Raw genomic sequence first — 15,560 nt, forward strand, 5'->3', positions numbered from 1 at the left:
TGTTCGCAAGAGGGAGCCATAGGAATGAGAAATGGTTGAAAGGGGGGGGGGCATGGACAAAAAAAAGGTTGAGAACCACTGTTCTAGAGCAGTGGTTCTCAACCTTTTTTGACACTCACGGAGCCCTTTTTAATAAAAAATTTCTATGCCGGAGCCCCGTTGGCATATTTTTTTTATTTATTCGTCAAAGATAGATTTATTTTTATGATTAAAAAGGCTCCGCGGAGCACCGGTTGAGAACCGCTGTTCTAGAAGGTATTGACTGAGTACCCCCCCAGGCTCGACCCTTCTGCTCCATGCGTTAAGACCTCGTGTTGCTTAAGGCTCCCCCCCTGCCTAGAATCAAGTGTTCACAATTCCCTAAAATTTATTTTGGGACACACATAATAGGTTTTTTTATCCCTAATTTTTGATAAGGTGATTTATTGGGAACGCGTGAAATTTTTCACCAGTTCCGTGCCACTTCGGTTAGAAAAAAAAACCAGTTTTAAAAGGCGTGATGATCGTCACGTGGAAGATAGAGGGCATGCTACGAACTCGGATGCAAATTTAGAGCTTGTGGGGGAAGGGGAGGGGGAGAAAACGAACGTATAGGCCTACGTATAAAAATCTGGGTCGCGTTCGTTCTTTTAAAAATACTCCCGCCATATGTGAAGTGCGGGTTCGCGCCCGGTTGCGTCATTAGTCGGTCACGTGTCATCATCCGTGACGTCACGGGGACTTTTCGGATTTGACCTTCAGCGCCGTTGCTCTCTGGTTGTAGAGGTGACTTTTGTATCAGTTGCCCTGTCGTGTCGCCGGCGGCTGTCACCGATCAGCTTCCGCTCTCCCTGTCAGTGAGTGAGTGTGTGATAAGTTTCGGTTTAAGTCGAGATTATCCGATTCCGTAAAGAAATATGAGTAGGCCGAAAGTGTTGGTAACGAGGCCGGATGTGCCTATCGAGGGAATTAATATGTTGAAGGAAAAGTAAGATTTATATCCACTCAATTATCTGGATTTATTTATAAATGGCACCATCTTTCATGTTTTGTGTCAAGTTTTCCATGTTTATTTGATTTTCTTTCCCCCCATTGAATCTATCATCTCTGTGAATGCTTTTGTTTCAACTATATGTTATTTTTATTTTACAGTTGCGTAAGTATTGTATTAAATTTAGATTTCCTTCATCAGCAGGGCCACGGGCATAAGCGGAGATTGACTTGGAAGTTTTGGGGGGGGGGGTGGGCGGCAAGGTCGTTATTGCTGGGGGGACACAATGATGACGATGTCAGCTCATATATACATTAGATCAGTCGACTCCACCCTTAACGCTGGGGGGGGGGGGGGCTCACGCCCTCCCGTATCTCGGCCCATGGCCACTGGTAAAATAATGTTCTGGGGCTTCTTACCCGGCTGGAAGTACCAGTTTACGAAATTCTCCAATTCGCATTGTTACAATCAGCAGGGATTGTTCTTCTTAAGTTCAGGCCTTGGGCAAATTAATTTTCTGGGGGGGGGGGGGGAAGAGGGAGCCCTTATATGTTGGTCTTTGAGGCAGAGAGACGTACACGAGAAAAGGAGCATGTGTGGGCTGTGCTTAAAATTAAAAAAATGCAGTCAATTTTGGGGGGGCCCCAGAACACGTGCCTCGTTTGCCTATGTGTAAAACTGATCCCCTTCATCCTAGAGCAGGGCCCCTGTACTATGCCTCCAGGCCAGAGAGACTTTTCATGGGCTCTCTACAGCGAATTTATAGTGTGAAAAAACATTTATGCAAACTATCGGAGCAAATGACAGGCCCTGACTATCGGATATCATTTACACGAGCCCTGCCGAGACGCACTTGAATCCTTACTCTCACCCATGCCTTGAGGGATATTTTAAGACTGCATGCTTTTTTACCCTAGCAGGGTTGCCAATGAAGTCAAGTTTTTTTTGTTAGGTCCCCAAGTAGCACAAAGATATAGATCTATATCGTAAAATTTCAGTTTCCAATATAGATCTATATCGGGCCACGATATCGTTCTGGCTAAAAAAGGCATAGTCGGAGATAAATAGATCTATATCGTGAATGTGATATATTCAAATACTTCACATTTTGGACGATAGATGGCGCCCTTTCGGAAGAAAAAAAAAGTGTAATTATTTGGAGGTGGGTGGACTTGAACCCGTGTACCCTGAACACTAAACTCTTCCCATCTCTAACTCTGTATCTTACCAACCCACCACTACAGCACTGGTTACAGTTTCGTATTATAACATTAAATTACAAGTGATATTTTTTTTACTTATATTTTCAATCAAATTTATTCATTTTCATGTCTGCACAAAAATTACAAAATAGAAATTGTGAGACATATTTATCATTTTGAGGCAGATAATAGAAAAATTATATTATAATTGAGGAAATTATATATAATACAAAAAACACAAGAAATAAATTAATGTATTGTGTAGTATATCATTTATTTAAAATTATTAATTTATATGCTAATAAAACAAAAAATACTGAATAAAAAATATGCATCACAAAAGAGTTAAAATTCTCAAAGTATGGTAAAAAAACATCAAAGGAAAAAAATAAATAATTTTAAGAAAAACACACATACAACAAAAACAAAAGCAATTTTTTTTAATTAAAAAATATGTGCAATTATAAAGTGGCAATTAAAGTTAGAGTGGATAAGTTCTCGCTCCTTCTAAAATACCAACATCTACGATGTAAAACATACACAGTAAGGATTCAATCATAACTGACGAAATGATTTTGATATATCAACATAATTAATCCTATTAAAATCAAAATTTCATATGAAAAATTCAAACGTTTTTAATTTCAATTCAAACAAAAAATTGTACACTCGACTTTAAATTTTCTCCAAATTTTTATTTCAAGGCAATATTTTTATTTAAAGACACACAATATGGTGATATATCAGCATATTGTGTATCTGATATATATCTTTGTCAGGTTCACGATATAGATGTATGTCATGCTCAGGATATAGAGCTATGTCGTCTTTGATAGATCTATATCAGGTCTATATCGAGAATCTGATATAGATCTTTGTCAGGTGCACGATATAGATCTATGTTTTTCAAACTATATTAAAATAATTTATTGTCCCAAGTTGTTGTCCTTCAAAGTAGAGATTATTCACATGGAATCAAATACATATTCGGCTGAAAAATTAAACATTTGATCAATTAACATCATAAATAATTTGCACCATATAAGACGAGATCGTTCTATATCATAGTTATGACATCTGATATTCCTCTGACATTTCGATATATAACGATATGGTCCAGATATTGTACTATATCGTTGTGCTACTGGGGTCCCCCTATTCATTCTGTAGGAGATTAAAAGCTAATAACATGCAAAACAAAATTACAAATAAGAACCTTCTAATATGGCACTTACAAATACAATGCCGCAACAGGCAAAATGCCTGACGAGGTGGCTGAGAAAAGATGCCCATAAAACCACTGTATCCAGCACAATATAGTGGTTTACTTTTCACAGCAGTTTACACTTCTGGGTAACAAATTTTAGGTGGTGGGGGGGGGGCAAAAACACTGTGAAGTTGTCAAATTTTGTAGGGAAGGGAGTGGCAAAATGATGTCTGCATTCACAATAACTCTTGTTATAGCCCGTAGCTACTATGTAGCAATTTTGAGTACCCATAGGTATCAGAGTTTTACTTGAAGCAGTGTCGCGTCTTAATGCATGGGCCCAGTCGGGGGCTTGGGGGCTCACAAAAATGATATTTGGTTGAAATTTTCAGGAATAAGCAAGTAAAGTTGCCAGATAGGACCTCAGAAAAATCAATCGGCCCAGGACTCGTGGCACTCCCACGACAGCCCGGACTTCAGAGACGTCTGTGTGCCCTTGGGCAAATTAATGTTTCTTCAATTTTACATATGCTTGTTCATGGAAATCGCAGCACCATTAGCATACCATCAACATCATGTTGCTCTGAAAAAAAACTTTTTTTGAAAAGACAAGTTTAGTATGATTGGCCAAAAGTGGGGAGCTGCCTTTCGTGGTAAATTTGAGAGGGAATCAATAACACTTTTATAAAATAAACAGATTTCTCACAGTAGAGAGGAGGTGATAAAATCGTGTCTGCCCCCCCCCCCCCCCCCCCACAAAATTTCTTGATAAGACACCTTTTGGGACAGAATTTTGTCCGCTAACGTGGAGTGTCTGTCAATGAATAATTATATACATTGAAATCTATTGACTTTTTCTAAAAAGTGGCAGCTAACAGGGAGTATTCACTGTAATGCCATCTTAACGCATGGGCACGGCCCGGGGCCTCGAGAGAAGGGCCTCTCAAAAATGAGAAGTGGTTGAAATTTTCGAGGTAAGGGGTCTAAAAAACATCACTTGGCCTGGGACCCATGATGCTCTTAAGACTGTCCTGATTCATTGTGTGAGGTTCCGCTGTGTGGATAAAAATTTCCACGATATAAACATTGTCCTTATTGCTAGATGGCGCTTAGTAGAGGTCTTTATTATAATTGACTTTGTGTATTTCTAATTTACTTATATGCTTATGGGAATGAGTTTTTTTTTTTTATGAAACTGAATAATTTTACAAGTTAGATTTGGATGAAGAAAGATTTTAGACTTTTCGTAAATGTCTTGTATCTGGAAACATTACATGTGATTTTGATACCAGAGCGACTTTAATCTTTCTCTAAATATGAATTTCTCTGTTCGCAGATGCGATGTAGAAATTTACAGCGAAGAAAAACCTATTCCAAAGGCAGACTTGCTGAAGATGCTTCCTGGAAAAGATGCCCTATTTTGTCTTTTGACCGATCCTATCGATAAAGATGTCATCCAGTGTGCTGGCAAGTTGATTTTTAATATTTTTCATTGTTTTTTTTTAAATTTGGCTCTACTTACCTGTAATAAAAATTATTTGGGTTAAATAGGTTTATTCGAACATAAATTCATAATCTTTTCATCATTAAACATTTGTTTGACCCTTGCAGCGGCAATCCAGAGATATCTTGTCTAACTTGATCTACTTTATTTTGGCAATCCTGAAATACAGTAGAATCTTGTTGTAACGAATGCCAAGAGACCGGAGGAATCACTTCGTTAAAACGAAATTTCGTTATAAAGGAATTCCGGGTTACCTAGTATTGCTCCTATGTCAATTTATTTGGGGGATTAGAAAAATGTTCGTTAAAATGAGATTTTCGCTGTAACGCTATTCGTTAAAATGGGATTTGACTGTATCTTGGATTCTTAACATCATCTCATTTCGGCACGGAGGAGCCTAGATATCATTGTAAAGTTTCCTTTGATAACATGTTTTCCTTCCCCCCCCCCCCTCACCTTCTGATAGACTGCCAGTGGGCGGAGTCGGCTTTTGCTCAAAGTCTGACAGAAGGAGAAAGAAATGGTTTTTCCTTTTACCCCCTCGAGGTTTTATGTCTTTAAGTGTACAGCACAAATAACAGTTATAATGTGGATCAGTAAAATTTTAAAAACCACCTGAAGGGTTTAGAAATAAAAATAATACATTTCTGAGAAATCGTGATGACACCGTTTGTATCATTTGAGCCTGATGAACAATTCTTTGTATCTCAAACACGATTGGATTTTATGATGGATAAAGGTAAAATTCCTTGCACAGTTCCATGTGTTAGTTGAAGGGGGAGGGGAGAATCATACTGCATAGACCTGAAGGGTGTCGGAAGTGTTTTAACTATCAACTGGGGTGGTGGGGTCATTTTGACCCATGCATTGCTCAACATGTCACTCCTTTGATAAAGATGCATCCTGTTATCAGTATCTTTCAAGCCAGTTGTTTACAAATGTTTGACAAATTTATGAGGTTCTATTTTTTTTTTTTTTGTTTTCCGGAATTTCATTTGTCAGTTTCAATGGGATCATGACCCCACCTCACCATTCACGTAAGACATTTTTTGTCTGGCAGCCATAGTGTTGAGATAGCAATCGTGTTATGGAAGAGTGCCAGTTTTCTCTAATTGTTTCAAGTTAATGGTGAAACATCGTATATCTCAGGTTAGCATGAGGTAACGTTGTTAGTTGAATTGTACACAAGATCTGTGTGATTAGTATTTCATGGTGTTGTTTGCAAGTATTGTGTTTCCGACTTGGAATAAGATTAATTTTGATGCTTGTGAAAATATAGTAAACATTATGTAAATTTCATTTTCCAAATATATTTTAATTGTATTTGTTCAGTTTTTAATCATGAAAATTGCATTTAAAAATTTAATATATAATTTAAAGTCATGTATCCCTCAATTTTTTTTCGAATGTGTCTTAATAAAAGTAATTTTTGGGAAAATAATTACACACAGAGAAATTAAAATTATTTAATGAACTAATTAATTGATGGATGAAAAAACCCATCGCTTTTATGAAGAATTTTTGTTGATTTTTTTTTTATTATTAATACTTGCTGGGGTGAAAATGACCCCCACAACACTAGTTAAGGGTTAAACCTGTGTGCAGTGCAGGGTTTAAGCTACGGTCGAATTTTGCGAAAAATGTCACTTTCGCAAAAATGCGTACAGGAGGTACAAAACGAGTAGACATCCATCCATCAATCAATCATTACATTAGCATTTTGCTAAAGCTTTTCCCCATTTTTGCTTTTTAGTGAAAGGAATTTTTTATCCAGCTTAAACCCTGGTGCAGCGCCATCTTAACGTATGGGTCCACCCGGGTACCTTAACAGAAGAGGGGTCACAGAAAAATGAAAAGTAGTTGAATTTTTTGAGAATTTGGCAGGTAGGGCCTCAGAAAAAATCACTTGGCCCGTGATGCTCTCAAGACTGCCCTGCCTGTGTGTTCAGATCAAGCTACATGTAGAAAATTCTGATTAAAGAATTATTCCCCCAGGAGTGCTCTGTCCTATTCTAAAAAAAACATTGAGAGTGCTCAAGTACCAACAGCACTCCTGGTTGCGGCATTACCACCAGAGCTTGTTGATCAGATATGCAGCCTTTCTAGACATGTATGTAAGATTCAGTTGTTCATGAACAGTGACATCGGTCTTGATTCAGTTTTTTTCAAATTGATTTTATGAAGGAGCAGTTGATTGCGTGAGTTAAACGATACTAATGAGAGGAAACATGTCCATCTCTATTTCACTCTTAGTTAATGTTTCATCAGCTTATTACATCAGACATGATAGGCTGTTGCATCAGCACGAAATGTTTGCATGTGCCATTATTTGCAATAACTGCATAAACCAACCTAGATTTTTACAATTAAGAGTTTGAAGTAATTCTGTATTGCATATTTTATACAGTTGATTATAAAACTTTCTGAAGAGTTTAAAATGTAGTTTTGAAAATCTTTTGCTCTTTGTTTTAAAACCTTATTCAGATAGTTTTTCTCTCGGAATGAATTTTATCCTTATAATTTATATATCCGTTTTTTTGGCAGGAGGTAAAATTTGAATTCATGCATTCAAATTTTAAACATGTGTCAGGGCTCCTACTCATCCTACTTTTCGGTAAAATATCCTACTTTCTCGGTTTTGTTCTACTTTTTCTATCAAAAGCTATCAATAAAATTTGTGTAATCGATTTTAATTGTAAAGGGAATCGTCAATGTAATGCCAAATTAGGCAAATGTAGTAGATTGTTTTGGCAGAATCATTAATTACAGAAATTATATTTTTTATTTTCGAGGGTATGTGGACTATTTGGTTAGTTTTAAGGGTTCAACAAGCAGAGTAGTCATTTAAAAACTTCTCCTGGTTGAAAAAAATTATATTTACTTCACACACTTCATGGTCTTGGACAGTAACATTCATCATTCAAAATTGTGTACATTTTGTGTATAGGTGACAACAGTTTGCATAATAAAGCAGTTGGATACATAAGCTTATTCAAGGTTTGTGATTATGATGCTACCTGATAACATTCAGTTGTCTTCTGTATTTTTAGGGCATGCACAAGTATAAGTGATCTTTACAATGCTCAGCAAGGGTTAGAAATGAAAGTGCTTTATTTATCAAAAATGATTACATTGGCATTGAACACTAAAATTTAAACAAATCCTTTTAAAAAAAGGATGGGACAACACAGTAAAACTATCTGGTCCACCTTGAATTATTTATATCAGACCTTGTGTGTGATTTACACATTTGTACTGTTCTTGGAAGTGGTCTCGAAAGAGCGTCATTCTTAAAAATCTTAATGTCTTCATAATTTGCTATGTACATTGTCAAAGAGAGTTGATATACTGGACTGTGGAAGACTCCATAAAAAAAAAATTAATATATATTGTGTAAGGAGAGAGAGATGGAAAAGAATTATCTGTGGTTGTGCTAATACCTTATTTTGGCCAAAAATTGTTTTTGTTACCAAGTCATTTCTGTCATTTTGCTTTGGCTTGAGTCAATCTTACAGGATACTGAAATAGTGCTCTATGAATTTTTTTTTTTTCCTTTCTAAAATTTTTTAAGGATTTTTATGCTACAATTACGTTGTCTGGGAGGCCTCCCTCCCTGTCTTAATGTTTTCAGTGGGAGCCCTGCTGTGTTGCTGACATTATTGGATAGAAATTTTTACACCTATTTATATACTGATAATATTGACTTTATACAAAAGTTAGTTTTTTCTCCGAATTGTATAGATTTCTTAATGAATAATGTAATTTTTTTTAATGTTAAAAGTAGGATTGTAGTCTTACTTCTATTAAAATATTTTAATATGCAGTTTTCTGAGTTCCAAATAAAAAAGAAACTAATTAGCCTATTATTTTTAAACCGATTCTTTTCAGGACCTCAGCTCAAAGCAATTGCCACTATGTCTGTTGGATTTGACCATATAGACACGAAAGAATGTAAAGCAAAGTAATGTGGAAATTTTTTAATTTTTGTTGAAATTCAGTGACTGTGAGTTGATAGTAGTAATTGGTATCCTATTGAAATTGTTAAAAAATTTTTTTTTTAGTGTAAAAATTGTGTTTTTTCTTTTGTTATGAATTTTTTTTTTTCTATAAATACATTTAACACTTTTCAGTAGAATCTTGACTTTTGGAGCCTTTGCATGGAATCGAGTCATAAAGGCTTGTCATATTTATGTAGGGTAACTTAAGATATTATTGAATATATTGTACAAGAGATGGATATTTCAAAAACAAATGTATGCTACCATACATAAATTGAAATGAATCTCTTTGATGAACCTGAGACAGTCTTTATTTCAACATCTCCTGCACTAGCTGATTTTACATATGATCGTTTTAAAGAACAGAATTACTTTGCATAATAATTACATCTGTAATGAGTTGACATTTTTTTTTTTTTTTCCAATACATTGCAGGAACATCCCAGTGAGCAACACACCTGATGTATCAACTGATTCAGTTGCTGAATTGACTGTTACGTTACTATTAGCTGTTGGACGTAGATTAATAGATGCCTCGCAAGCAATAAAAAAGTAAGCTAGTCTCGTATTTCACGTTTGAAAAATATCCATCTGCTGCCGATGGATATTTTTTAAATATACTCGTGATGAACAATATTATTCAGTCTGAAATCAAAATTAAATTGTATGGTTTTATTTTTTAACTCTGGATATATCAACTGAATATAAAAATTAGTATATTTTCTTTTAATCAATTTGGATATAGGAAGGAGGCGATAAAAAGGAGCAATTTTATGGGAGACTTATTTTTTTTACCACAGAATTTTCTTTCTTTTATCATGAAAGTGGTAGGGATGTGCAAATATTACATTCAGTAGAACATAATACTTTAAAGTTTTATTTTTTAATATATCTGAAGATAACTTTCAGCAGCCACGGTTTTGTATTTAGAAATTGACGTTTGTGTTCATTCAGAAAAAATATTTCAGAATTTTATATTTAATTCAAGAAATATATTTTCCAGAGGTGAATGGGTCTATTCGTGGAGCCCTCTCTGGTTATGTGGACAGGGTCTGCTGAATGCAACTGTTGGTATCGTTGGAATGGGACGTATTGGTAAGCTTCTGAAAATTGTGGATTAAAACTTTTTATTTAAAAGAAATTAGTGTCTATTTTTTTTTTTCAAACCTTCATCGATAAACTTTTTTCAGAACTTTAATTTTGTTTTAACAGGTCAAGCTGTGATGAAAAGGCTTCTACCGTTCGGTGTTTCCAAAGTTTTGTATTTTGATGTGTTCCATCCAATCAAGCCAGGTATTGCTCTTTAGAAATTAGGTTTCTAAAAAGGTATTAAATTCTACGTGCGTTGGTACCAAAGTAACTGTTTGGCCGCTACTAGTTAAGATTAAGCAATATTGTGGATGTAATAACTCTGGTATATTCAAGACTGCTGTTACCAGATGTGGGGCCTAGTGAGAAAGTAATAGTGGGAGGCATTGTAATAATTTTGGGGTGCCCTTAGTCCTGATTTTGGATTCCCTATCCCCGATGTGCGAAAGGGAAATCTGCATTCAAAAATCAATGCATTATTACAAAATACACAGGGATGCTGGAAAATACAATCAAATGTAAGTTAGCAAAAAATTTTAAAATTTTCTTTAGTTCGTAACTTTCTTTAAATGACGAAAGAAATAATTCTAAAACCAAATAAAATCGGGACCTAATTAAAGAAATTATCTGGGAATTAATACAAATTTTCAAAGTTGATGAATTGAAAATAAGAAAAATATAATTTAGAGGTAATTTCAGCACCCATGAAAATTAAGAATAAATAATTCAAGCATCCATGATAATTCAATAATTGAAAGAAATAATTCCAGAATTTATACAATGCAGAATTTTTATATAATTCTGGAATTGATGAAAATTCAGAATTTATGGAAAAAATTATATTGTTGTGGGTCCCATATTGTGACCACACCTGTGCACAATCCTAAGAGACTGTGGCACAGCCGCAACTAGGATTTTTGCCGTCCCACAACTTTAAAATTTTTTTGTAATGGTGTTCTTTGTTCCCATCTAAAAAAACTCCCATCTTCTAGTTAAGGCCCTGCTTTGTAGTATACTTGAATGCTATTGTTCGGGTGGGACAGAAGTAAGTTACAAATAGTTTCATCAGCATTGTGGTTTCAAGTTGGTATTGGAATTCTATGTGCATAAAGCATGATAAAGTTTGACAAATGTTGCACTATCCCAAGTGAAATGTGAATATTTAAGTTTTAGCTACATGTGTGGGTAGTTAGAACAAATTACCGTAAGGGCAGGATTGTTTTATAATCAGATGCGAAAAGATTAATGGTATTTATTTTCCGTAATTACTGAATTATAGTGGTGATTTTTTTTTTTTTTTTTTTTTTTTTTCATTCTCAGCTGAAGACATGGGTGCCCATTATGTTGAGTTCGAAGAGCTGTGTAAGCAGGCTGACTTCATTGTGGCTATGTGTAATTTATCTGACCAAACACGTAACCTTTTCAATGAGAAAGCTTTCAATGCCATGAAACCAACCGCAGTTTTTGTGAATACCAGCAGGTACGTATTTCATTAGGGTAAATTTAGTTCTGAACATTAGAATGTCCAGTAAAATACCTTGATTTGAATTAAACCTTAACTTTCTCGTGGCCAGACCAATGCCAACCAATTAGAATACCTAACTGGCACCCAGTATATGCCTTGGGTAACAAAATCAATCGAACGTGTGAAGTGGAAATATTCTTGGAATTGGCATTTGATTATCAAATTTTGATTTGTATTTGTTGATAAATAAAATTACTGGTGGGGTCTGTATAAATTTTCTATTTCTTACATTTGTGCCTCTGTTAAAAAGGATCTCGTTATCTGCGACTTTTGGATCCTGTATGTTTGGTTAACTGAGCTTCTACTGTATGACAAGCTTGGAATGATAAGTTATTTTCAAAAACTCATCAATTTTATATTAAATAGGACAGTCCAAATTCCACATGTGCCCATAGTTATACTAGTCTCAGAATTGAGATGATTTTTAGTTGGCGCAGAAAAAAACGCACGGTAGCCCATATTGTTGGTTAAGCAATGGGAAATGCATGTCTATGTGAAAGGACTTGACTGCTATAAGTATCATTTCAAAACTTACTTTCTTCCTTCTCTAAAAATCTGAATATTATCTGTCTGCTCAAAATTGAATTTCGTAACTTTGAAATCATGATTGCTCCAAAGAAAATGCTAGAGGTTGGTTGTATCTAGCAAAATTATGGTTTTGCTAGATAGTCAGTTGTCAGTAGGTGTGGATTAGGGGAGAGGAATGGAGCAGGTGATCAGACCCAGTAAGAGGGTAATTAATAAGCAAGTAATATAAATCGAGTCTATCTTGTATTTCACACGGCCGTCTTAAGAGCATAATAGACCCCGGGCAAATTGATTTTTCTCGAGACTTCTTTACTTAGCTATAAATTTGCACCTTTCAATTTGCATGCTTACACTCAAAAATTTTGAACAGACTTCATTTTTATGAGGGCTGTGGGTGGGTCCATGTGTTAAAGCAGCGCTGCACAGGACAGTAGTGATCATTAATATACATAGTGTGAGACTCTGTATACTTGTGAATCGGGGTCTGTTGTATGGTGAAGAGACAAGGGAAAATTCAGTGGGGTTGTGTTGGTACTCCTGTCTTGGCATAAATTTTTTTTAATGAGTTATTTCTGCCATGCCCTCAGTTTCATGCAATTTTGCATTACAATCTGAGCTAGGATGTCAGAATAGCGAAGAAGATTTCAGATGAGAATGATTTGATGTGCATTTGCCAAACTAGTTGAAAAGGGTTACATGTGTAGATCCTTGTAATTGGCTAGGCCATAAAATATTTAACTGCCTGGGGAAAGGGTATAAACAGCTCCCAAAGTACTGGCTGGATTTATGAATATTTGATTTGCAAGTTTGTATTTATCCATAAAAGATTGATGTTTTCAGTTAAATTTTTCGTACGGTGGTTTCTTTTAGGGGAGGCGTTGTCAATCAAGAAGACCTTTTTACTGCATTGAAGAACAAGAAGATAAGGGGTGCTGGGCTCGATGTCATGCTTCCAGAACCTTTGCCAAAGGATCACCCTCTGACAACATTGCCAAACATCAGTAAGTAGTTTGAATTCTTTCATGAAATATGTCTTTTTGAAAATTTAAAATTTTGTTCCGAAAGTTCATTTCCATTCTCACATGTATGAAATAATTATTTCTTCTAGTTCTGACACCACACGTTGGCAGTGCAGAAGTCTCAGTGAGAGTTAACATGGCCAAACTCGCAGCTGAAAACATTTTGGCAGTGTTAGATGGCAAACCGATGGTGTCCCCTGTGCCACTAGGCTAAATTTTGATAAACATATTTTATTGCTATTATTAATGTTTATGCAAACTCGCCTTTTTACAAATTGTAATGATTTTTTTACTGTACTTTGTGGTTGGTAGCATTCTTTTTTCCTTCTATAGAAAATTTGATTATTTGTCGCGACTCCTGAAGGAAGCATTTAGAGGGTAGAATTTCACAGATTTGAACATAATACATAAACACAAATTGATTTTATATTGTTGGAGATATTAATCAATAACACAATTATGATCAGAATTAGGACTGATTTTGTTTGAAATTTTAACCGAGAGTAACCTTGATGTCTTTACTAATAACTTTGAATGCAATATTATTTGAAGCAATAAATTTAAATATTTTATGCTTTAGCAACTGGTAAAACTATAGTTCACTCTGTTATCAATATAAGCTGGTAGAAACTTTATTTAAATGTTCTTCCCGCAGCTCTGATCACATCCTTTTTCAATAATGAAGTCAGACTAAATATAACAGTCATAGCATTCTTCTTTCCTAATAGTAACTTATATTTTGTGGACTTACATTTTGTATTTCGACGTTATTACTTGAAAACTGCCTTGTGTGTTCAGCAAAACAGATTTCCTACCGACACCTCACAAAAGTCAAGGACAATCTTAATTCCATCCTCCTCAGTGTAACTTTTCCTAACTCTTGAATGTTTACAAAATTCTTTTGTTTTAATTCAGTCAGATTGTTCGTTAAAACGTGATAATCATAAAACTTTCGTGAAGCATTATTGGGGGGGGGGGGGGGAATAGGATGTATAGTAACCTCAAATAAGGCGGATAGGTCAATTAGTCTACAAATTAATTTTTTTTTTTGAATGATCAGACTTTTTGGGGTAATTTTTAACATCTTCATTTTTTATTTATCTAGCGTAGAATATAAATGATGCCTATATTGTGCAGATTTTTGTTTTTTGTCAAAACAATCATGATCATGTCTTTAACCCACCTAAATTTTGACCTTTATTATCTTTATATTTTATGCATGTCTTGAAATTTGTTCTGTTGCCTGTGATATTTTTTGGTAGTTTTCCTATGGGGAAAAAAAAATCATGATTGTCTACATAATCACTGATCAAGAATCGTGTGGTGATAATTTTTATTTTTTTGCGAACAAATTGAAAGAATGGATCAGTATTATCATAAATGCACTTAATTTTATTGCTCGTAACCGACTTGTGCCGATATATGAACTTTTTGTTCAGCTCAATATTTTGTGTCGAAAGCCTATTTATATTCTTGAGATGCTTGCATTTCTGAATATGGGATAATTTGTATGAAGACATCTCTATATCTGGAACAGTCGATTCTGCCGTTTGAGTATTTACTATATTAAAAAAACGACTGCGTTTCAAAGAGTAATATATTTATTCTAAGAGTCTGGAAGCAGATAGTATTTTCGGATTAAGAGCTTATGAAAGAAAGTAATAAAATGTATAATAAAAATACATTTAATATAATTAACTTCATTTTTTGTGAAACTACATTGATAACATAATTAACAAAAGTGGAAAAAAATCTTTCAACTTGTGAAATATGTCATTCATATTTAATCTCTTTTCCCAGTTTTATTGTCGGAGCAATAAATTTTTCGAAACGGTGTGCTTGTATTTTGTAGAGATCTCGATACTGGGTATTGAAATATATTTGACATCATGGAATGTTTGTATAAATGTGATCAAATCAAAAAAAAAACAGTGAAATATTTTATATATACACCATGAAATGAAAAAAAAAACCATTTCATTTTGAATTTATTCAAAACTACTGTATTTTAAAAAAATTGTGCGTGTGCTTCCTTTTTTTCCCCTTTTTCAATTGAAATATTGGTGCTTCAAATAAAGTAATTTATATATTCTTGTGTAAGCTAATAAAAAAAATAATTATCCCTAACAACTGCGAGTTGGTGTCGTTCTGATAGAATTATATTGAGCGCATTTTACCAGCACCTCCTAGAGATAGAAGGCCTCTGCACTGTTTGCTATAAACGCCATTCAGACTACTTAGCAAGTTTTCTACATTTTGGAACACAGCATCCTATTTCGTTTCTTATTTTGGCGTAGAATCTTCCTGATTGGCTCACAAATACCGCTTAGTGATTGGATGTGGGAAATCGCCAATTCTGAGCCCGATCATTTCTTTTCCTCACAACGATGATACTGGCACGAGCCGGGAATTTTTTTCCCTCTGAATATTCTGAGGGAAACGGACTACTTACTGACGTTACAAGCAGAGTGCGGAGGCCCCTATCTCTAGGAGGTGCCGATTTTACCCGAGGCATCTT

General features: G+C 34.9%; 1 protein-coding gene across 1 annotated transcript; it reads left to right on the top strand.

Annotated features, from left to right (window-relative positions):
• The first annotated feature begins 657 nt into the window (after positions 1-657).
• Positions 658-15,172, top strand: LOC149080888 (glyoxylate reductase/hydroxypyruvate reductase-like). The gene is made up of 9 exons (XM_089237561.1): positions 658-967; positions 4,716-4,846; positions 8,772-8,844; positions 9,317-9,433; positions 9,885-9,976; positions 10,094-10,174; positions 11,291-11,450; positions 12,894-13,024; positions 13,132-15,172. The coding sequence occupies exons 1-9, from the start codon at positions 897-899 to the stop codon at positions 13,254-13,256; spliced, it is 981 nt and encodes a 326-aa protein (XP_089093687.1). The 5' UTR covers positions 658-896; the 3' UTR covers positions 13,257-15,172.
• Positions 15,173-15,560: the final 388 nt, after the last annotated feature.

This window comes from Pholcus phalangioides, unplaced genomic scaffold (genome assembly GCF_987345545.1).
Source record: "Pholcus phalangioides strain wild (caught in Gottingen) unplaced genomic scaffold, Ppha-v1.0 ptg000010l_1, whole genome shotgun sequence".
Classification (NCBI taxonomy): domain Eukaryota; kingdom Metazoa; phylum Arthropoda; class Arachnida; order Araneae; family Pholcidae; genus Pholcus; species Pholcus phalangioides.